This window comes from Myotis lucifugus, unplaced genomic scaffold, assembly GCF_000147115.1.
Source record: "Myotis lucifugus unplaced genomic scaffold, Myoluc2.0 scaffold_181, whole genome shotgun sequence".
Taxonomy (NCBI): Eukaryota; Metazoa; Chordata; class Mammalia; order Chiroptera; family Vespertilionidae; genus Myotis; species Myotis lucifugus.
Window position 1 is genome coordinate 590,304 of NW_005871229.1, and position 23,415 is coordinate 613,718.

At 45.6% G+C, this 23,415-nt stretch overlaps 3 protein-coding genes across 5 annotated transcripts; 2 read left to right on the forward strand and 1 right to left on the reverse strand.

Annotated features, from left to right (window-relative positions):
* The first annotated feature begins 826 nt into the window (after positions 1-826).
* On the forward strand, positions 827-22,924 carry SRSF9 (serine and arginine rich splicing factor 9). 3 transcript variants are annotated; one of them, XM_006096544.3, is made up of 5 exons: positions 827-1,317; positions 4,155-4,315; positions 7,359-7,531; positions 9,392-9,540; positions 16,898-17,803. In XM_006096544.3, the coding sequence occupies exons 1-4, from the start codon at positions 1,130-1,132 to the stop codon at positions 9,533-9,535; spliced, it is 666 nt and encodes a 221-aa protein (XP_006096606.1). In that variant the 5' UTR covers positions 827-1,129; the 3' UTR covers positions 9,536-9,540; positions 16,898-17,803. The 3 variants fall into 3 exon arrangements, with proteins under 3 accessions (XP_006096606.1, XP_006096605.1, XP_014317949.1); XM_006096543.3 differs by lacking the exon at positions 16,898-17,803 and adding an exon at positions 15,457-16,081; XM_014462463.2 differs by lacking the exon at positions 16,898-17,803 and adding an exon at positions 21,973-22,924 and having other exon boundaries at positions 828-1,317.
* On the reverse strand, positions 11,363-21,127 carry GATC (glutamyl-tRNA amidotransferase subunit C). The gene is given in 3 exon segments (XM_006096574.3): positions 11,363-11,732; positions 13,108-13,211; positions 20,817-21,127. Coding segments are annotated over 3 exon segments (468 nt in total). The 3' UTR covers positions 11,363-11,679.
* On the forward strand, positions 21,158-22,924 carry TRIAP1 (TP53 regulated inhibitor of apoptosis 1). The gene is made up of 2 exons (XM_006096542.3): positions 21,158-21,355; positions 21,973-22,924. Exons 1-2 carry the CDS (start codon positions 21,176-21,178, stop codon positions 22,054-22,056), a joined length of 264 nt encoding a protein of 87 aa, XP_006096604.1. The 5' UTR covers positions 21,158-21,175; the 3' UTR covers positions 22,057-22,924.
* Positions 22,925-23,415: the final 491 nt, after the last annotated feature.

Here is a 23,415-nt window from a genome sequence, read left to right on the forward strand (position 1 = left end):
TAGTATTACATATACTCCTAGTATTATATATATTCATAGTATTATATAGAACTGGATAATAACTTGTAAATTTTTATTCCCTTTTTTGTTGTTAATCCTCACTCACGGATGTTTTTTCCATTGATTTTTAAAAATATATATTTCTTTATTGATTTCAGAGAGGAAGGGAGAGGGAGAGAGAGAAACATGGATGAGAATCATTGAACGACTGCCTCCTGCGCGCCCCCTACTGGGGATCGGTGCCCTGACCCAGAATGGAACCTGCCCTCCGGGTTCTCAGGTCCATGCTCAACCACTGAGCCACGCCGGCGGGGATGCACTGATTTTTAGAGATGGAAGGGAGGCCAGGAGGGAGGAGGTGGGGAGGGAAAGAGAAACATCTATGTGAGAGGCACATGGACTGGTTGCCTCCCGCACGCACCCCAACCGGCCCGGGGATTGAACCCACACCCCTAGGCCCTAGGCACTTGCCCTCCACCGGGAATCAAACCCACGACCCTTCGGTGTGCGGGCGTGCGCTCCAACCACGGCGCACCCAGCCAGGGCTCTAAGCAACTGTAAATGGGGACAGAGAGGCCCAGAGGCTACTGACCTGAGGCTGAGGGCCGCGACGGCCCTGCCCTGCCCAGCCCTGCCCTGCCCAGCCGCCGGAGACAGGCCCAGGCGCAGCGGGGTCAGCCCGGCCTGACTCTCCCCCGCCCCCCGCCCCGCACAGCCCGCAGGACACTGGCGGGAGCTCACAAACGCCTGAGGTAGGCGGCGCGACAGAGGCAGAAAACTGAGGCCCAGGGAGCCTGTCACTTGCCCACGTGCACGCGGCTAGTGAGGGAACTGCCTTTGGGAACTGAACCCCATTAGCTGGACTCCACGACCTCCCTTTGGACGCCCAGGAGCCCTCCGGCCCGCACAGGGGTCCGCGGGCCAGTGCGCACGCGCCAGCCTCGCAGCCGCGTCCCCTTTAAGAGGATTCCTTTGGCTTCCTCCGACCCCTTCGCTTCCGCTCCGCGTTCCCACAATGCTGTGCGGCTGAGCGCCTCCGAGCCCGCGGGGACGCTGCGGGGGGACCCCGGCTGAGGAGGCGGCGGCGGCGACGTGGGCTGCGGCGGGCCCGCGGCGTCGGGGGGTGCGGATGTCGGGCTGGGCGGACGAGCGCGGCGGCGAGGGCGACGGGCGCGTCTACGTGGGGAACCTTCCGACGGACGTGCGCGAGAAGGACCTGGAGGACCTGTTCTACAAGTACGGCCGCATCCGCGAGATCGACCTCAAGAACCGGCACGGCCTGGTGCCCTTCGCCTTCGTGCGTTTCGAGGACCCCCGGTGAGGCCCGCTCCGCCCAGCCCGCGTCCCGAGCCCCCGCCTTTCCTCCCCCTCCCCCTCCCCAGACTCCCCTCCCCCTCCCGAAGCCTCCCCTCCCCCCTCCGCGCAGACCCTCCGAGCGCCCCCAGGTGGAGAGCTGTAGCCTCCTCTCCCTTCGACTCCGAGCCGTCCTTGGCGCCGTCGTCACTTCCTCTATTTTTGTTTTTGTTTTTTACTTCAAAATCTAAAAGCTGAGTCTCAGGAAAGTCCGAGCGCGCCTGACCTGGCGTCAGGGACGGTGCAGATGGTCATCTCGGCCTCACGGCTGGAGCGGCGCCCCGCAGGGGCAGCGGCCTGAGCACCTCGTCCCCGGAGCTGGCGGGGGAGGACTCGGCCAAGAGCGGGAGCGGCCGGGCGCCCCCCTGCGCCCCTTCCGCCCGGACCCGCAGTGACAGGGGACACACGCGGGGCTGTGGATGCCTTCGGGGGCCGCACAGGGTCCCTGACGGAACCGCTCTCCGTCCGCGCGCCCCGCCCCGCGAGGTTAGGGCTTGTCCTTGTAAAAGCATCGAGGATCTGGAACAGCTTCCGAAGCTGGCGGAGGGTCTCTCATTGCACTCGCGGAGGGTCTCTCATTGCACTCGCCTTCTCGCGTGAGGGAGGCGCCGCTGGACGCGGAGGGACCCCAGGATGTGAAGTGCTGGGCCCCCTTCGTGGTTTTGCCAGCTTCGTGCGCCCTCGCCCGGGGGAGACGCTCGCCCGGGGGAGACGGGGGACTTCCAGAGCCGCCCCGGAAGGACTGGCCGCGGTGCCCTGCTCCTCGGGCGTGTGGTTGGGGGCGAGGGGAGCATTTGAGGTGGGAAGGCAGGAAGCACCCTGAGGCTTTGGCTGCCATTTGCCTCAGAAATGGAACAGGCATTTCACACCTCCCTCTGTCCAGGGGTAACGTCCATGGGTCGGTGTGGTTCTGAGCAGACCCACCGTGCTCGGCATTTAGCACTTTCCGCCTCTGAGATGGGTATTGTTAATCACCTTTTACAGACGAGGAAACGGAGGGTTTAGATAATTGATAAAGAGAGTGCTAGTAAGGAATCAGGGTAGGACTTGAATTCCCTGTTCTGCCCTTTTGGAATACAAACTTACTGTATAATATGCAACATCATTATCTCTTCCCTCATTTCTTTAATAATAGAAAAGCTACCATTTGATATCACTAGTTGCCAAGTTTCAAGCAAAGCACCGCACACATAGGATCTTATTTAATCCTAAGAGTAACCTTGTGAGAAAGACATCAGTGATTAAGATGTGAAAACTTGACTACTTACCCAGAGACAGCTACTCGTAAAGAACAGAAGAATGATTGTGCTAAAAGTCTGCTTTAAACCTTAGCAGGCTGCCTCTCTGCCACTGCATTATAAATACAGCCAGGGTGGCCCTGGATGTGGTCTCCTTGCTTTTAATTCTAGGACTAAAATCTTGATAAGTGACACGTGCCTGTGACAACTGAATGAGGCCTTCGTTAGTATCTCTTCAGCTCAGCTTGTCCACCAAGCCCCGAGGCCATTCTCTCATCCAGTCCTGGAGAGTCAGTTTAGTGTTCCTAACTGTCCTAGAGCCTACAAAAAACTAAGAGTAACTTTATCTTTTTTGGGGAAATTGTACCCAGATAGTGGTCTTGACAACTTCTCCAAACCATGCTGAAACATACGCTTGAGGGAGTTTTATGTTCCTCACAAAACTAAATTGCATTTGTCTTTTGAGCTTTCTTTTTTTTTTTTAAATATATTTTTATTGATTTCAGAGAGGAAGGGAGAGGGAGAGAGAGATCGAAACATCAATGATGAGAGAGAATCATTGATTGGCTGCCTCCTGCATGCCCCCTACTGGAGATTGAGCCCACAATGCGGACATGTGCCCTTGACCAGTATTGAACCCTGGACCCTTCAGTCTGCAGGCCACCGCTCCAGCTAGGGCTTGAGCTTTCTTTTTTTTTTTTTTTTTTTTTTAAATATATTTTACTGGTTTTTTACAGAGAGGAAGGGAGAGAGAGAGTCAGAAACATCGATGAGAGAGAAACATCGATCAGCCGCCCCCTGCACATCTCCTACTGGGGATGTGCCTGCAGCCCAGGTACATGCCCTTGACCAGAATCGAACCTGGGACCTTTCAGTCCGCAGGCCGATGCTCTATCCACTGAGCCAAACCGGTTTCGGCTTGAGCTTTCTTTTTAAATGGGTTTTTCTTTCTATAGACTTGATGATACTAGGCCTTGTCGAAGAATATTAAAGGACTAATGTGTGGTATGCATTTTGAGAAACTGCACTCCAAAGTTAAACACTTTTATTGGCAAAATCGGTCATCTATTTATTCCCTTTTTTTTAAATATATATTTTATTGATTTTTTACAGAGAGGAAGGGAGAGAGATAGAGCGTTAGAAACATCGATGAGAGAGAAGCATCGATCAGCTGCCTCCTGCACATCTACTGGGGATGTGCCCGCAACCAAGGTACATGCCCTTGACCGCAATAGAACCTGGGACCTTTCAGTCCGCAGGCCGACACTCTATCCACTGAGCCAAACCGATTTCGGCAATTTATTCCTTTTTTTTTGTTTCTAAATTAGTCCTCCTATAAGTAATCTGTTTACCCATTCATTATCATTTCATACCTAGAAAACCCCGGGTGTGATAGCTGTAAAGTTTAATTCCAATATTATGAAAAGTCTTCAAAGCAGTATTGCATCAAGATCCTGTTTTGTTTTCTCACTCTAGGTTTTCCTTTCATACTTGTTACTTATGCCCCTCACTGGGAGTCATTCAGCCTCCTGAGCAGCACTAACACCAAATTTTTCTTTGCAGAGATGCTGAAGATGCAGTTTATGGAAGGAATGGTTATGATTATGGCCAGTGTCGACTTCGTGTGGAGTTCCCCAGAGCTTATGGAGGTCGGGGTGGGTGGCCCCGTGGTGGGAGGAATGGACCTCCTACAAGAAGATCTGATTTCCGAGTTCTTGTTTCAGGTATGTTTCTTTCAAACTGAATGAGATGATGCATGTAAAATACTTAGCACAGTCTGGCCTCAAGAAATGTTAGCTGTTATTCTTCAGTGCATGGCATACATGGGTTGTTTTTTTCCCTTAGCCTATGCACACTGACAGTCTGAAACCCTGCCCTGGCTTGCCAGTGAGGCAGGTATCTTGCAAATGAAACTGCACCAGTAGTAGCCTTGTTAGAACATAAATGTGTTTTGTTTTTTTAAAAAATATATTTTTATTGATTTCAGAGAGGAAGGGAGAGGGAGAGAGAGATAGAAACATCAATGATGAGAGAAAATCATTGATTCACTGCCTCCTGCACGCCACACACTGGGGACCGAACCCACAACCTGGGCATGTGCTCTTAGCTGGAATTGAACCTGGGACCCTTCAGTCTGCAGGCCGACGCTCTATCCACTGAGCCAAACCGGCCAGGGCTGGGGTTTTTTTTTAATGTACCATGATATTGGACTTGAAAAGATATTCCAGAAGCCAGATTTAAACAACTTACCCAGCTGTGGATCCTGAAAAAAGACCAGTTTTTGTGGTGGTTTTGGGCTTATCCTATATAATAAAAGGGTAATATGCAAAGAAACTGAACGGCAGAATGACCAGTCGCTATGATGCTCACTAACCACCAGGGGGCAGATGCTCAATGCAGGAGCTGCCCCCTGGTGGTCAGTGCGCTCTCACAGGGGGAGCGCCGCTCAGCCAGAAGCCCAGAAGCTCAGAAGCCGGGCTCACGGCTGGTGAGCCCAGTGGTGGTGACAGGAGCCTCTCTTGTATAAAATAAGAAAAACAACTTAGTGTCTTACAGATTGTATTTCAGAATATAGAACAAAATATCTAGATTGACAAGTGATAAAATAATATGCTCAGGTTTATTCATCTTTTGAAATAACAACACTGGTAAAGACCTGGGGGCTTTTGCACATTTTGTGGGTGTTTTAGGGCCCTGGTGGAGTAAAATGTCTTGGGGAGCCTGGCACCTTTTTCTAGTGAATATCACAATCACAGCTGATTCCCATTGTGCTTAAGAGTGATACTCAATGTCTGCCTATTGCAGTGATGGCGAACCTTTTGAGCTCGCCGTGTCAGCATTTTGAAAAACCCTAACTTAATCCTGGTGCCGTGTCACAGAAATTTTTTGATATTTGCAACCATAGTAAAAGATTTATATTTTTGATATTTATTTTATATATTTAAATGCCATTTAACAAAGAAAAATCAACCAAAAAAATGAGTTTGCGTGTCACCTCTGACACGCGTGTCATAGGTTCGCCATCACTGGCCTATTGTGTCCCTTCTTAATTTTATTTTTTTAAAATACATTTTTGTTGATTTCAGAGAGGAAGAGAGAAACATCAATGATGAGAGAGAATCATTGATTGGTTGTCTCCTGAACGCCCCCCCCCCCCACGCCCCCAACTGGGGATTGAGCCTGCAAACCCGGCTTGTGCCCTTGTTGGGAATCAAACCTGGGACCCTTCAGTTCACAGGTCGACACTCTGTCCACAGCCAAACCAGCTAGGGCTTTTTTTTTTATATAACGTATTTTCATTGATCTTAGAGAAGAAGGGAGAGGGAGAGAGAGAAACATCAATGATGAGAGGGAGTCATTGATTGGCTGCTTCCTGCACACCCCCTATAGGGAATTGAGCCTGCAACCTGGGCATGTGCCCTTGGTTGGAATCAAACCCAGGACCCTTCAGTCCGAAAATCGACACTCTATCCACTGAACCAAACTGGCCAGGGCCTTCTTAATTTTTTTAACCCCAGGACTCTGTTCCCTCCTTCAAGAAGTCATACAGTTGTTTTTTCCTCTCCATGCTGCTCTGAAATCCTGCCTAGAAAACTGTTAGGAAATGGCTGCAGTCCTGAGCTGTGAGCGGTAAACACAGCCTTTGAGAGCAGGAGCACACATCCCTTTCATGACATCAGGTAGGGTTGTATGACTTCCCGGTAGTTTTAGCGTCTGAGTCTTACCTTTCCCCCACTGTATTGAAGAATATTGGTGATCTCTTAAGAGATGTTTGTCAGTTAGTCACACCTACAAAAAACCAAAACTTTAGATTTTTGTTAACTTCCATTACATTTTGGTTATTTCATTGGATGGTTTCAAATTCCCATGTCCTGGGAACCCTGTCAGGCAAGAAATCATTGATTGCCCAGACGGGTGTGGCTCAGCGGTTGAGCGTCGACCCAGGAACCAAGAGGTTGCCGGTTTGATTCCTGGTCAGGGCATGTGCCCAGATTGCGGGCTCAATCCCCAGTGGGGGGCATGTGGGAGGCAGCCGATCGATGATTCTCATCATTGATGTTTCTCTTTCCCTCTCCCTTCCTCTCTGACATCAATAAAAATATATTTTTTAAAAAAAGAAATCATTGATTGGTACTGAAATATTTCATATGGAATAAAGAACTCAAAGTCTTGGGAGTTTGGTATTAATTGAGGGACAAAGAAAAAGAGGCTATGAATTCTCAAAAGATACTAAAACTATAATGAGATGGACTTCCTGCTATCTTGGGAAGGCTTGTTCTGGAAGATTAGCCTAGGATTAGCTTCTTTTTTTTTAAAGAATATCTGATTCTACATATTTATTTTTATTTATTTTTTAATCCTCATCTGAGGATATTTTTACATTGATTTTTAGAAAGTGGAAGAGAGGGAAATATCGATGTGAGAGAAACACATGGATTGGTTGCCTTCTGCACAAGCCCCGACCAAGGCCTGGGCCAGGGAGGAGTCTGCAACCGAATTACATGCCCTTGACTGGAATTGAACCCCGGACCCTTTGGTTCGCAAGCCACTGAATCAAACCAGCTAGGGCTCTAGGACTAGCTTCTTAAGGTGGTTTGCCACCTATACCTTAGTGCTCTTTGATTTCGTGTCCCTTATCCAGATTTGTGATTTGGGAACTCTCAGGATTTAAAAGTAGTGATGGAGAAGGGACCTGAGGTATTGCTGGCTCTTAACAGGGCATTTCACACAGCTGAAGGATTGGCCTCTTCTGTTCTCCATACCTAGGACTTCCTCCCTCAGGAAGCTGGCAGGACCTGAAGGATCACATGCGAGAAGCTGGAGACGTCTGTTACGCAGATGTGCAGAAGGATGGAATGGGGATGGTTGAGTATCTCAGAAAAGAAGACATGGAATATGCCCTGCGTAAACTGGATGACACCAAATTCCGCTCTCATGAGGTGGGTCCCTACCTTCTGTTGAGGAGCTTGTAGCCAGTCCACTCCACCCGAAGCTGACCTAGCAGAAGTAGCAATCGGCCATGCATTTGCCACTTGATGACCTCACAGTACCATTAAAGGTCTATCTTAAGTGGACAAAGCCAAGGAATTCATCATGCCTAAGCCCTGCAGGGTCATAACAGAGAGAAATCTGCATTCATAGTATTTTTAACCTGGAGAGAATACTGTGCAGTCTGTCATAATGTGGTGAGCTATTGTGATAACATCCTTCTCATAACTGGCTTAATCTTTAATGTCTCTGTGAACCTAAATATTATGGCTGTCTCTCCTCTGGGTCTAGTATGGGCTCTGCAAGCCAGCCTCATCTCAGCCTTTCTAGATACTGCTATTGGGGCAGAGTTGTCACTTCATTGTTCTTTCCCAAAGTAGTGTAGGATCCTTTTTGGAACCTGAGCCACCTTGTTATTTTTTTGTGGTTGATCACCTCACCCTCAGGGCTTAGTTCTGGATGTCCTCTCAAGAAGGCAGCTGCTGCCCAGCCGGTTTGGCTGAGTGGATAGAGCTTCGGCCTGCGGACTGAAGGGTCCCAGGTTCGATTCTGGTCAAGGGCACATGCCTGGGTTGGGGGCTTGATCCCTAGTATGGGGCGTGCAGGAGGCAGCCAATCAATGATTCTCTCCTCCCTTCCTCTCTGAAATCAATAAAAAAATACATATTTTTTTAAAAAGGCAGCTGCTGCTTTGGATATCTCAATCTGATTCGAATGGTGACTGTCCCTTTGATACCATTGAGAACAGATATTAGACCAATTGGACATTTGTTTTTCTGGTTATCTTGCCTGACTTGCTATGGGGTTTAGGGATGTCTAAAGACATGAATATCTAGGCCCATTTCTTTTTCTAAGGATTCATATAATTCCCTAATGTTATGGGGTGAGGGATGTATGGCTTAACAATGCTTTTGCTCAGACTAACTCTTAGGACTTGAAATTGGAGCAGAAATACAGTAGCACCTGGTCAAATACATGCAAAGCAGAACTTGAGGTTAAATCCAATTATTGACTTCACTTAGGGGAAAAGCATCTTGCTCTTTCCTTTTAGCATATTTAGATTTTCTGAAAATGGTGGCTGATGGCAAAGGGCTTGGAGAAAGGCCAGACTGAACGTGACTCCTACTGCTTAGCTGAGCTACTCTCAATTCTGGTTCCTCCATATGCAAAATACTAGTCAGAATAGAACTGTGTTATAAGACTTGCTGGTAAGTTAAATTATGAAAAAACTAAAGCATCTAGCCCAAGTCCTGACACCTGGGAGATGCTGAATACAGGTTAACTCCTTCCATAGGTACCCATTGAAAGATGCATATGAGGCAGCAGGGGATTGAATTATACTAGTACAGGGTAGGACAAAAGTAGGTTTACAGTTGAGTATGTGAAACAGTTTATTTTTGTATTTATTACTGTGTTTTTCCATATGAATAATTGTAAACCTACTTTTAAACCTACTTTTGCCCCTCCATATAATATATATAATCTCTGAGAGCCTTTCCAGTTCTTAGATTCTAGGGGGTTAGTGGCAGTTATTAAGATATGTTAGCAGTAATAGCTAGTATTTGAGCATTTACATGTCAAGTTACGATTTATTATTTGTGTCACCTTGAGCAGATGAGAGCATTCTTGAAATGGACTAGTAAGAGTACCTACCCCAATAGAATTTCAGTGGTTTGATGAGATTAACATTGTGCCAGGCAAATAGTTAGTGCTCAATACATCACTATTATTGTTAGGCAGTTATGCTAGGTGTTGGTAGACTTTATTATTCTGGGTCTTATTTTACCTTTTTCTTTTTGTTTGAATTTCAGGGTGAAACTTCCTACATCAGAGTTTATCCAGAGAGAAGCACCAGCTATGGCTACTCACGGTCTCGGTCTGGGTCAAGAGGCCGTGACTCTCCATACCAAAGCAGGGGTTCCCCACACTACTTCTCTCCCTTCAGGCCCTACTGAAACAGGTGATGGGAATTTTTTTCTTTATTTTTTTAGGCGAACTGAGCTGCTTTGTGCTCAGAATTTACATTCCAGATTGATGATTTAGTGTCTTAGAAAATTTTTTTAATTTTTTTTAAAGGAAATAAAAGTACATAATTTCTACCAGGGCCATATTAGCAGTGAAACATTTTCAACTGCAGAAATTGTGGTTTTGGTTCAGAAACAAGTTGTATATTTTTCACCCCTGATTATGGGAAAAAAAAAAATCAGTGCTATGTGTTTGTGGGTTGCTCTGCTATGGAGATCAGCAGTTACTGTGACTAAATGGACCCATTCTGTTTAGAAATATATTTTAAATGTTTCATAATTGACATGTGTGGTTGTCCTTGATTAAGTTCATAGATTTCACCAAACAGGCATACTGATTAAAAATAATAACTGAGTTGTAGTGATAGCTTGTGCTCAGTTGGTAAGGAGCAGGAATGGGTAACTTTGGGGATAAAGATAGTTGCTCTGCCCTAGCCAGATTGGCTCAGTGGATAGAGCATCAACCTGCGGACTGAAATGTCCTAGGTTCCATTCCGGTTAGGGGCACATGCCTGGGTTGCAGGCTCGATCCCCAGTAGGGATCGTGCAGGAGGCAGCCAATCAATGATTCTCATCATTGATGTTTTTATCTCTCTCTCTCCCTCTCTGGTATCAATTATATATATTTTTTAAGGTAGTTGCTCTGATGATAGTTTGAGAACTTCTATCCCAAGGGCAGTTCAGGTTCTCTTTTTTTCTTCTCTTTTAAATATATATTTTTATTGATTTCAGAGAGGAAGGGAGAGATAGAAACATCAATGATGAGAGAGAATCATTGATCAGCTGCCTCCTGAACTACTGGGGATCGGGCCTACAAATCGGGCATGTGCCCTTGACTGGAATCGAACCCAAGACCCTTCAGTCTGCAGGTCAACACTCTACCCACTAATCCAAACCAGCTAGGGTCTATCACTTTTACTTCTAAATATGTCTCATTTATCCTTGCTACCTGAACTTTAAAAAATTTTTTATCTTTCAATTATAATTTACTTTCAATATTATTTTGTCTTGGTTTTGGGTATATAGCATAGTGGTTAAACAATCATGTACTTTACAAAGTGTTCCCCACTCTCCACTCCTGATATTTCCAGTACGCACCTGGCACCATACACAGTTACCACAATATTGACTGCTGTACTTTACATCCCCGTGACTATGTTGTAACTACCAATTAGTACTTCTCAATCCCATCACCCTTTTCACCCAGTCCCCCAGCCCTTATCCCCTTTGGCTACTACCAGTCCACTCTCTGTATCTATGAGGTATGTGAGTTTAAAAAAAAAAAAAAAGTCTTGGGTGTGTGTGTGTGTGAACACACCATCTTGGATTCTGCTCAATTCAGTAATTATGGGGGTCAACTATGTCCCAGGCCTGGGGCTATATTTTTTACATAACCCACTTTACTGAAGTATAACATGTAAAAAAATATTTAATATATACAACTTAATGACTTTGGGGTTAAGTATACACCCCTGAACCCACCACCATCAAAGCCATTAAGTTCTTTTCAGAAAGTAAAACTGTATGTGTGGTTAATATCCCCTTTGCATGTAATCACTTTGTGGGATGGATGTCAGGAATTGCAAAGCTGTACAGTCTACTTTGAACACTCTTCAGAATTTAGCAGAAAGTTAACCCTCTGTTCAGAACAAAGTGGGTACCCAGGAACAAACTCAAGTGTGTTTGGTAAAGATAAAAGGGTGCTCAGGTCAATGGAAACAGCAACTAAAAAGGACAACTCGGGTTATCACACTGTGGTCAGATACAATGTCTAACAGATTATATTAAAAAAAATTCACTTAAGTACAATTGGGTAGACAATTTTGGGAGGAGATAATATCTTCCAAAGTGAATATTTCATTGGAAGTAGACAATACCTTAACTTCAGGAACACATTGCCTTGTTTTGGCTAGATCTTTCCCAGTTCTATCTTCAGAAGAGTTAATTACTAAGAAAAATACTTAATCATCAATTTTTTCTGGTTATTGAGGGAAGTGGGCACTTTAGTATTCATAATAACAAAATACTATCGTGCTTCCATGTATTCACAGTGTTCCCCTTCCCAGAATAGCTCTTCAGCTCGGTGAGAAGGGCTCTTGTTCATCCAGCTTTGGCAAAGAGATATTACCTGTTTGAAAATAATAATAAAGAAGCATGTTATAGCTGACCCTGCTTTCCCAGCTGGCTCTTCTGAGCTAACTTATCATTGGTTTGTCATGGAAAATAAACAATGAAAGTAAGTGTAGCTACCAACCTGTTTTTCTGAAAGTATCAGTTATAAGTGAAGCCTAAGTAATGCACTTTTCAATAAGGAGCAGATTCATGTTAATTACCCATCTACAGTGGGACCTTGACTTACGAGTTTAATTCGTTCCGTGACGGAGCTCGTAACTCAAATTACTCGTATGTCAAATCAAAAAGTGAACAAGTGAGACACGTGATGCTGGGCTGATGTTGTGACGTTCGCTGGGCCAACTAGCGTGGGGTATCTGAAGCTGGCTCGTAACCCGAATTTTAGCTCGCAACTCAAAGCAAAAAATCGAGAGACAGCTCATATCTCGAAAAACTCGTTAGTCGGAACACTCGTAAGTCAAGGCCCCACTGTATATGCATATAGGAAGGGAGGGAAGACTATGACTGTGAACTCACTTTGTCCCAAGAAACAGTCTGACACAAGGTTCTGTTTAGAAGTAACATGTGATCAGTGGATGTCTGCTGAAACTGATAGCCGTTAGGCTCCGAGATAGATTCAGAAGCCTTATTTCTCTCCACAGTTAACTGAGGCGGATTAGTGAATCAGGCATGGTTTAGAGTTCACACATGTTTTAGCTTTCCTTCCCATCCTTGCTTCAACCAGAGCCTTCCTTTAACTGGTTGGCCTTGATCAAAGAGGTAATCCCTGAGCTGGAGGGCTGATGTTGCCCTGGACAATGCTTGGAATGATTCTCTGCTGAAGGGATCTCCTGAACTTAAGGTTGGCGTTGGAAAATCATCTACCTGAGTGCTTAGGCTACAAATATCTAGACGTATGCAGAAGCTCTGAGGGCCCACTTAGCTGCAGAGGAAATAAAAAAACCCACCCAAAGTTCTGGGTTTTATTACTGGCCCAGAGTTATTTTTAAATTTCCACTTAAAATAGTTGCAGTGAGGTTTAAAAATGCAGATTTTTACACCAAGGGTTGCAAACTGATAGCTCACAGAATACATCTGGCTTATAGGTATGTTTTATTGTTTTATTTGCATGGTCTTTTTTTTTTTTTTAATTAGTTGCCAGTACTTAAAATTTGGGAAATATCACACAAAATGCCAGATGTCCAGGTTCTCTGGGACATTCCTGCCTGAGAAGCAGTGAATGCCAGTTGCCCCTTTAGGTAGAGCTTGAGCTTCAGATTTGCTACTGGACATACTCGTCTCCACCCCAGTTCTATTTGGGGAATATACAGTTCCTGCTATATTCTTAATTTACTGTGGGACAAGCTTGTTAAACTTTGGGAAACACGTACCTGGGGGAGCCACAAAATACTCCTCCACAACTCGATGGGAGTTCCGTAGTAGTTCTTCAGCACAGTTGCCTTCTACCACATTGTCGGATCTCAGGTAAAGACATCTACAAAACCAGAAGCTTAAGGTTACCTCTTGGAAGAACAAGGCTTTGAAGGCATGGGTGGAGAAGGTCAAGGATGGGGGAACAAAGACACAGCATATTCTTGAGTTCTGGCCACTCAAAAATGGAAGAGATATGCCCTAGCTGGTTTGGCTCAGTGGATAGAGCGTCAGCCTGTGGACTGAAAGGTCCCAGGTTGGATTCCAGTCAAGTGCACATGCCCAGGTTGTGGGCCTGACTTCTAGTAGGAGGCGTGCAGGAGGCAGCCAATCAATGGTTCTTTCTCATCATCGATGTTTCTATCTCTTTCCCTCTCCCTTCCTCTCTGAAATCAATAAAAACATACACTGAGTGGCCAGATTATTATGACCACCTGACGTTTGTAGGCAAATTAGCTATAATTTCACACTGAAGTTGCTAGAGGGCCAGACCATTATAAATAGGGAAACAGGTTGTTTACCACAACAGAAGTGATTTTTTTCTGAAGATATGGGTAAACAACGCGATTTTACAGCCTTTGAACGTAGGATATATTTGAACGTGAGTGGCCAGATTATTATGACCACCCCATTAGTACTTCTTTGGGCCACCTTTTGCCTTCAATACTGCGGTGATTCTTCTTGGCATTGATTCCATGAGATGTTGAAAGGTGATGCGAGGAATCTGACACCATGCCTGATGAATAGCACTGTCCAGTTCTGTGAGATTTGATGGTTGTGGAACCAGCTGCCTGATGGCTCTTTTAACTTCGTCCCACAAATGCTCAATTGGATGGAGATCTGGTGATTGTGGGGGCCACCTAAGCAAGGTAAAGTCTCCCTCATGTTCTTGAAACCACTCCTGCACAATACGAGCACCGTGGCATGGCGCATTGTCTTATTGGAAGAAGCCATCTCCATTGGGATATGCCATCAACATGATAGGATGAACTTGATCAGCAATGATACTTAGGTATGTTGTGCTATTCAGACGTTGTTCCACACGAATTAAAGGGCTCAAATCATGCCAGGAAAACATGCCCCAAACCATAACACTGCCCCCATCAGCTTGAAGGGTTGTACTCATGCATGTGGGATGCATACTTTCATGCTGTTTCTGCCAAATTCTCACTCTGCCATCTGCATGATGCAACTGGAAACGTGATTCATCGGACCACGTGACTTTTTTCCAATGCTCGACTGTCCAATCCTTGTGTTCCTCTGCAAATTGGAGACGTTTTATCTTGGTAACTGCAGACAGCAAAGGTGTCTGAACAGGCCTTCGGCTTCCATATCCCACATGATGCAGTGTACGGCTAATTTGCCTACAAACGTCAGGTGGTAATAATCTGGCCACTCACATTCAAATATATCCCACGTTCAAAGGCTGTTAAATCACGCTGTTTACCCATATCTTCAGAAAAAATCACTTCTGTCGTGGTAAACAACCTGCTTCCCTATTTATAATGGTCTGGCCCTCTAGCAACTTCAGCATGAAATTATAGCTAATTTGCCTACAAACATCAGGTGGTCATAATAATCTGGCCACTCACTGATATTTTTTAAAAAGTGGAAGAGCCGAAACCGGTTTGGCTCAGTGGATAGAGCGTCGGCCTGCGGACTGAAAGGTCCCAGGTTCAATTCCGGTCAAGGGCATGTACCTGGGTTGCGGGCACATCCCCAGTGGGAGATGTGCAGGAGGCAGCTGATCGATGTTTCTCTCTCATCGATGTTTCTAACTCTCTATCTCTCTCCCTTCCCTCTCTGTAAAAAATCAATAAAATATATAAAAAAAATTAAAATAAAATAAAAAGTGGAAGAGCTATGGTCAACATTAGATTAAGTGACAGTGTACAACTTATAGATTATTCCAACAACCCTTTGCAGCAAGTGGTTATTATTCCTTGGGATTGAGAAATTTAAATATTTTTGGATAATTACTATGGGTAAGTTTCTTTTGGTGGAGGTAGGTAATTAAAGGCAATTGAAATACAATATGTTAAATCTGACAGGTAAGCACAGCTTGTCAAGGGAGTAGAAAGGGACACCTGACTCAGCCTGGGTGAGGAACAATTACTCAGAAGAGGTGATGTCATTGCTAAAGGATGGGCAAAAAATAGCTGGATTGGGAGGATGGGAAATGGACTTCCTGGCAGGTAACTTGCTCAAGAGTGGTTTATAAGTGACTTACAGGTACTAGTTCCTCAGTGCTGGACTGGGATCTGCGCCCAGTTCTGGTACTCCTAAGACAAGTGCTTTTTTCTTTACAGCCACCTTTGTGGAGATAAAAGTGCCTCCCCTTGCAAGATGTACCACAAACAACTGAGGACTTGCCCACTAGTGGCTTCATTAAAGTATGCAGATGGCAAACTAGTGAAACCAAACAGGAGCTGAACAGCTATGAGGCTTTACTACTGTTTCAAGGTTTAAGAGTACATGACAGGAGGTCTGAGCCTGCTTCCAGATATTCGGGCTGAAAAATTAGCAGTCTGCTCAGTCACTGGTATGGGAGCAGCCAAGCTCTTTCTGCTTTGAGCTAGGCATACACCTAGGGCTAAACCTAATGGGACAAAGGGGCAAGGATGTGACGTGAACATCTGGGCAGAGGCTGCCTAGAGGACTAAGTTGTAAGACTTTTTTAGGAAAGGACTAGTTCTTTTTGTGGCCTTAGACTAGACACAGTAAACACTTACTCATAGTATGAAGAGTGGACAGCTGGGGTCCATTCCAGGACAGGCACTCTCTTAACTGGTCTTGAACAAGTATGATTCTAACAGACCTTAAGTTTCTTGCCAAAAAAAGTGAAGGTTGTACTACTGTTTTTTTGTTAATCACAGAAGGATTTTGTGTTTAAGAAAACTTAGACAATAAAAATCATCCATAAAAGTGACCATTGAACTGTCTGGAGTTTGTATTTCTGTTGGGCAGTGTAACAAAATGGCTGAGCTTGGGCTCCTGAATTCAAGTCCCAGTGATGCCTTTTTCCCCACCACAGCCACCTTCACGTGGCATATGCACAAATTGTCCTCTTTATGTATCAGTTTTCTTATTTGTAGAATGCTTCATAGAGTAGCTGGGAAGTTTAAATAAAATGATGTTAAAAATATCTGATAATACTGGGTTTTATTCTCATGTCAATAAGAGATGGATGCTGAATAGCACCTGCTCCATTTGTTTGTTTGTTTATTTATTTATATTGATTTCAGAGAGGAGGATTGGCTGCCTCCTGCATGCCCCCTACTGGGGATCAAATCAAGCCTGCAACCTGGGCATATGCCCCAGACCAGAATTGAACCTGGGACCCTTCAGTCCTCAGGCTAACACACTCTATCCACTGAGCCAAACCAGCTAGGGCGCACCTGCTCCTTTTAGAAAGAGTTAGCACACCCCAAGTACACATCAGTCCCCACTACTCATTCAGAGTATAACTGTACTTCACCTGCTGTAATCACACTTAACCTGCCTAGTCTCTACAGACTGGAGGGGTGCCCATTGTTCCTGGGCCCTTGGAGATTTTGATGAAGACTCTCCTACTGCCAACAAGTTAAAAGCTACTGCTTTCCAACAGCTGATCTAGTAGCAACTGATTTATTCACTTCACCATGGGTGACATTTCCAGGAAAAAATTCATCCCTTTAATTATCACACATTTCCCTGTTTATAATGATATTTCTAGAATAAACCCACACCTCCCTGTTTTCTTCATCATAGGCTACTGAGCCCAGGGTCTCTATGAGAGTGGCACTGCAAGCAGACCCTTCACTTGGCAAGTAGATTAACTTTTCTTGACCTCGGAATCATGTGTAAGACACCGAACAGGAATTGATAAGCTCTTCAGGTGCCTGTGAATCACTCACTGACTAAATGCCTACCTCACCTCAGCTTTCTCAGTCCAAGTTCTACAAGAACGTTTAGCCCAGAAGCCGTAGGACACCCATTTTGATGATCAGCTCTGTATCTGGGCTAATATTAGTTATATAGTAACCTATCCTTGGAAGGATTGAAGAGTCACTTGGATCTGTGTTCTGGTTCAGATGAAGAACCTGCTTGAGAAAGGCTTCAACTGTCAACTAGAAATCCCTGCCCTCCAAAGCTCACAGACAGGTATTAAACTGGGAAATGCACATAAAAAGTGCTGAATGGAGATCAGTACAGCAGCGCGGAGGAAGAGGCTCTGCCAGCCCTCAGACTGACACTAGGACAGTTCTGCTGTTTCAGTTTCTGCCCTTCCCTGGTATCAAGCTGGCTGCCAGGAGTCATTTCTCTAGGCACCACCCTACTTCTATCTACAAGCATTCTCCCTCCCTCCTCATTTATTTCTAGTTTGATGCAGACCAGAATGAAAATCATTTTGGCTCAGAGTTTTTGGTTCAAGTAAGATTCCTGAGGGCCATCCTAAGCATTGAAGTATTTGGCTGCAGTCAGAGACGTCATCTGAGTCAGCCTCTGGCTTTGAGATGAAAGAGAATAAAGTTTCTATGGCACATCTAAAGCAGTAAGGCTCTGAGTTCCAAACCCTGGCATCTCTCACTCCCCGGGAAACTTTGGGACATGTTACATAGCCTGTCCGAGCGTTAGTTTCTTCATCTATAAAAGAGATACTAGTATTTCCTTTCAGGGGTTGTATGTGATAACTAACTTTGGACAAATTAGTTAAACTCTCTACCTGAGCACCAAAATACAAAATAGAGAAAGGATTTGAAGGAATCAACTGGAGTTCAGAACAGGAGGCTAACAAGCAGTTTACACAAAGGGTATTGTTACAGATGGTCTGGCTGTCCCTATCGGTGCTGACTAATGGCACTCATCTTTCTTGTTCCCACCTGTACTAGTTTATTATTTTTTAAAATTCTATCAGGAAAAGGCTAGGACAGAGTTGGAGATTGCCCTTATTTTTATGAGTTACATACCCACACTAAGAAACTGCAATGCCAAACCAGCAAACAAGTCTGCTTTTCAAGAAAGCATTTTCTTTTAAAAAATGTATTAAGATTTGGCAATGAGCCCTAGCCTGCTTGGCTCAGTGGATAGAGTGTCAGCCTGCGGACTGAAGGGTCCCAGGTTCGATTCCGGCCAAGGGCACATGCCTGGGTTGCGGGCTCAATCTCCAGTGGGGTGCGTGCAGGAGGCAGCCGATCAATGATCTCTCTCATCATTGATGTTTCTATCTCTCCTTCTCCCTTCCTCTCTGAAACCAATAAAGAAATATATTAAAGCCGAAACCGGTTTGGCTCAGTGGATAGAGCGTCGGCCTGCGGACTGAAAGGTCCCAGGTTCGATTCCGGTCAAGGGCATGTACCGGGGTTGCGGGCACATCCCCAGTAGGTGATGTGCAGGAGGCAGCTGATTGATGTTTCTCTCTCATCGATGTTTCTAACTCTCTATCTCTCTCCCTTCCTCTCTGTAAAAAATCAATAAAATATATTTTATATATATATATATATATATTAAAAAAAAAGATTTGGCAATGATTGTTAGTGGTGGGTAGAAGCTGTGTCTTTTTAGTATTTACAAGCTAGTCTGTCAAAAACCCACCCATACCCATTGCATTACACTACTCTTCACAACTTATTACTCTGCCCCTTAGGCAAGTATGTTTTTGGCCCTTGGTATAAAGTGAAAAGTTAAAACTTTCCTCTGCATTCCCAATTTCTTTAAAACTAACCATTAACAGTTTTCTACATACCTTTTCAGGGAGCAAAAGGTAACAGTGCATCACCAGAATATGTAAAAGCACTGATGATATCATACACAACGTTCTGAATTTAGCTTTTTATCAAATATATCTTAGAGCCCTTTCCATATCAGCATAGAAAGGTATTTGTTTCATTATTTTAAAAAATATATATTTTATTGATTTTTTACAGAGAGGGAGAGAGAGTTAGAAACATCGATGAGAGAGAAACATCAATGAGAGAGAAACATCAATCCGCTGCCTCCTGCACACCCCCTACTAGGGATGTGCACACAACCGAGGTACATGCCCTTGACTGGAATTGAATCTGGGACCCTTGAGTCCGCAGGCTGACACTCTAGCCACTGAGCCAAACAGGTCAGGGCTGTTTCATTATTTTTTATTTATTTATTTATTTATTTAAATATATTTTATTGATTTTTTACAGAGAGGAAGGGAGAGGGATAGAGAGTTAGAAACATCGATCAGCTGCCTCCTGCACACCTCCTACTGGAGATGTGCCCGCAACCAAGGTACATGCCCTTGACCGGAATCGAACCTGGGACCTTTCAGTCCACAGGCCAACGCTCTATCCACTGAGCCAAACTGGTTAGGGCAGGGCTGTTTCATTATTATTTTATATATTTTTATTGATTTCAGAGAGGAAGGGAGAGGGAGAGATAGAAACATCAATGGTGAGAGAGAATCATTGATCGGCTGCCTCCTGCATGCCCCCTACTGGGGATCGAACCCAAAACCCCAGCAATATGCCCTTGACAGGAATGGAACCCAATAGAACCCAGGACCCTTCAGTCCACAGGCCGACCCTCTATGCACTGAGCCAAACCGGCTAGGGCTGTTTCATTTTTAACAACTGCTGAACAGTCCATTGTATGATGATGTATTTAGCCACAAAGGACACTTAGATTATATCTGTTTCTAGAGCAGCGGTTCTCAACCTGTGGGTCGAGACCCCTTTGGGGGTCGAACGACCCTTTCACAGGGGTTGCCTAAGACCATCGGAAAAACATATATAATTACATATTGCTTTTGTGATTAATCACTATGCTTTAATTATGTTCAATTTGTAACAATGAACATACATCCTGCATATCAGATATTTACATTACAACTCATAACAGTAGCAAAATTACAGTTATGAAGTAGCAACGAAAATAATTTTATGGTTGGGGGTCACCACAACATGAGGAACTGTATGAAAGGGTCGCAGCATTAGTAAGGTTGAGAACCACTGCTCTAGGGGGTTTTCTTTGTTTCTTCCTTACTGTGAACAGATTTGCATACCCTGGATACTTGTACACACAGTTTGGTGCACTTTCACAGATAGTTCCATAACCACTAGGTCAGACAATACGTACATTTAAATTTTTGAAAAAATAAAAATTTGAGACATGAATCCAACTTAGCAAGCAAGTCAGATATTAACTTATTTTAATAAGAGACATAACAATCAACAAAAATAAGACAGTCAAGAAATTTATCTGAAGAAAACCCAATTAAGATAAGGAAGTGGCGAGGGGATTTGGACTGGTCAGGGCAGGCCCTTCAGAGGAGATAAACAGACCTGCCAAAGAGACAGATTGTTCAAGAAAAATGGAATAACGAGTGCACAGATCCTAGCGAAGGGACTGATTTGGCGCGTTGGAGAAACGCACGGTGCCCACGCGATTGGACTGGTCAGGAGTGTGTCCGCGTGCAGGGGAAGCTCTTGAAGGAGAACCTCCGAGGCCATCAGCAGGTCGGGTTTCGTTCCCGGTGACACCGGGAGGAATTTAAACGCGAGGAAGGACCCGCTGGTCACACTCTCAGCGGTGACCGGGGCGAGTTCCTGCCTCTCGCCCAAGGCTCTTCCTCCCTCGGGGCCCCGAGACCCTAATCGCCACCCCAATGCCTGCGCAGGCCCACAGGCCAGGCTTGGGGCGCAGCCGGGCTCACCTGTCCTCCAGGACCGACTCCAGGGGCTGCACCCCGTCCGTGTCCACGGCGCGGAGCCGGTCGGCGACGGCCACGGCTCTCTCCAGCCGCGCCACGGCCTCGGGGCCGCCGAAGTCCACCAGCGCCAGCCGCTCCAGGTGCTCGACCACCTAGCGGGCGATGCGCCCCGTTTCCGGCGCCGCCGGCCCCGCCCCCCGACACGCGGAGACACCCCCGCCTCCGGCCTTCCCCGGAGACCCGGCCTGGGAAGCGAAGCCCCGGCACCCGCCCCCCGGGGCCCAGAGGACCCGCCGCCCCGCCCGCGCCCACATGCCGCCTCCTCCCGGACTCCGTCCCGCGCCCGCTGGCGACGCCGAGGAATGACGACGTCAGAGCGCGCCGCCGCCGCCGCCATGAACAGCGTCGGGGAGGGCTGCACCGACATGAAGCGCGAGTACGACCAGTGCTTCAATCGCTGGTTCGCCGAGAAGTTCCTCAAGGGCGACAGCTCCGGGGACCCGTGCACCGACCTCTTCAAGCGCTACCAGCAGTGCGTCCAGGTGAGCGGGCCTCGCCCCGCCCTCCCTGCGGGTCCCCGGCCCTCGCCTCGGTCTCGCGGGCGTGGGACCGGGGGTGGAGAAGAGCCTTGTCATTGAGGCCGGGGCAGGCCGTCGGCGCCACCACCGCGGCTGCCGGGAGCTCTCCCGTGACAGTTAAATGCTTGCTTCCTACGGAGCAGTCACATTCTGTGCTTCACTCGGGGCTCGTCGTGAACTTGCAAGTGGGCGTAGTTCTACCTGAAAACTGGAGCACGCACGCCCAGGAAAAGGAAGGGCTGAGGCCGAGTTCACTAGAATCGTTGCCTTTTGTGTGTGGGGGGGTGGGGGTGGGGGGGGCAGTGCACTTTTCCACTCTTATTGTTTGGGGGTGAGGCTGGGTGTTAGCCTCTCTCTGGCCTGTTAAGACATTATGGAGGGCTTTATTTTTTGTTATAAACCCTTTATTGGCCTGATGGAGGGCTTTATTTTTTGTTGTTATAAACACTTTATTGACCTGTTTTCTCTCCCTCCCTCCCTGCAGTTGCTGTCTTTATCCCAATTGCAGACAGGAAAAGTGAGGCTTGCTCAACGCCAGTAAGCTTCATATTGACCTTTATAATGTTTTCTTCTCCCATCAGAAAGCAATAAAGGAGAAGGAGATTCCCATTGAAGGACTGGAGTTCATGGGCCATGGCAGAGACAAGCCTGAAAGCTCTTCTTGACCTTGTCAGTCACCTTGAAAATAGACTCCTCAGATCTGGAAATTTGAGCCGTCTGGATTTTGTCAATTAAGGCTGTGAAGATAGCCATCAATTCAATGAGGACTTATTTTCCTCCTAGATGTTTTCCTCTCACTTTGAACCATCACTTTTTACTTTGGGATGATTTCTCACTTGCTCTGACATCTTGCAGGAACTCGCTGTGCTAAAACTGAATTTCTTGGGATTATGGTTGCAATACTTCATCTGGGATCTTGTATCTAAAGACTGATAAACTTGTCAGGATAATCATGGTTGCCTGACCCCTAGAGTTATGCCTCAAAGGACATTAGATATACTGTACTGGGGTCATTGTTCACAGAAGCAACTGGTTAGGACCTCTTTTCTCTCAGGGAGCTAATCCTCGGAAAAGGGATCCCAGCATGACTGTTTCAATCAATGCTTGGGAGCAGTTTTATTTTTTTATATAGTAACTTAACTGTTCAGATTGCTCAATGGTGGACTGGGTTAGCCAAGAGGAAGCTTTTAACAGTTCCCGGCCTTAACAAGAGGTGTCAGATCTCAGATTAAGATGTTAAAGCTTCAAGAACGTTAGCATGAACACCATTTCAGTGTTCATAGTGTAGTTCAGCCATTAAGATCCCTGGAGTATGCTATGGAGGAAAATCCTAAATTGATTGCAAAGATTTGCTGCTGTGGCCAGCTTTCAAGCTAAGTCAATGAATTAAGTCAACCTGTGTATCATGAAAATGCCAAAATACTGTATCTGGTTAGGGGAGAAAGGCATTTGCTTTATTTTCGTTGTTTACCCACCCTGCCCTGTAATATCTGTAATCATGAAGATGGAATAAATTGTAACATTTCGTTTCTATCATTATTTGCCCCTTGAACTCTGCACTTTATAGAACAGCTATTCACCCTGTTATCACACATATCCCATATATACACGGGGGGTGGGGGGGGCTTTATGTTTTATAATATAAAGGTGAGGGAAAAGTGAAAATTTATCTGACTTAGGTAGTATGGCATAGCAATTGGAAACCTCACCGACTTTAAAAATGTGCTTCCACAGTAGGCTACAAAAATATTTTTAAATGTTTACATAATGGCACTAAGTCGGGATAAGGTGAACACTCACGGACCAGCAGTGGTCTGCAGACCACCAGTGGGCGACCGCTGCCCTAGAATGTCATGTAGTTCCCAAAACTGCTTATCTTGAGTAATTTGATTCAATAGTCTGAAACTTGATTGAAAGGTGGCCTAAATTCTGGTCTCTCCAATTTACCAATTACTACTTCATATTGATTTTTTATTATATATATATATTTTTTTATTTTGCTAAAAGTATTACATATGTGTCCT

What these genes read in the sequence shown, in the direction of transcription:
- SRSF9 (XM_006096544.3), top strand. Translation starts at nt 1,130, where the DNA reads ATGTCGGGCTGGGCGGACGAGCGCGGCGGCGAGGGCGACGGGCGCGTC. An exon ending in GTGCGTTTCGAGGACCCCCG is followed by an intron (nt 1,318 to 4,154) that starts GTGAGGCCCGCT and finishes TTTTCTTTGCAG; the next exon opens with AGATGCTGAAGATGCAGTTT. An exon ending in CCAAATTCCGCTCTCATGAG is followed by an intron (nt 7,532 to 9,391) that starts GTGGGTCCCTAC and finishes TTTGAATTTCAG; the next exon opens with GGTGAAACTTCCTACATCAG.
- TRIAP1 (XM_006096542.3), top strand. Translation starts at nt 21,176, where the DNA reads ATGACGACGTCAGAGCGCGCCGCCGCCGCCGCCATGAACAGCGTCGGG. An exon ending in GCTACCAGCAGTGCGTCCAG is followed by an intron (nt 21,356 to 21,972) that starts GTGAGCGGGCCT and finishes TTCTCCCATCAG; the next exon opens with AAAGCAATAAAGGAGAAGGA.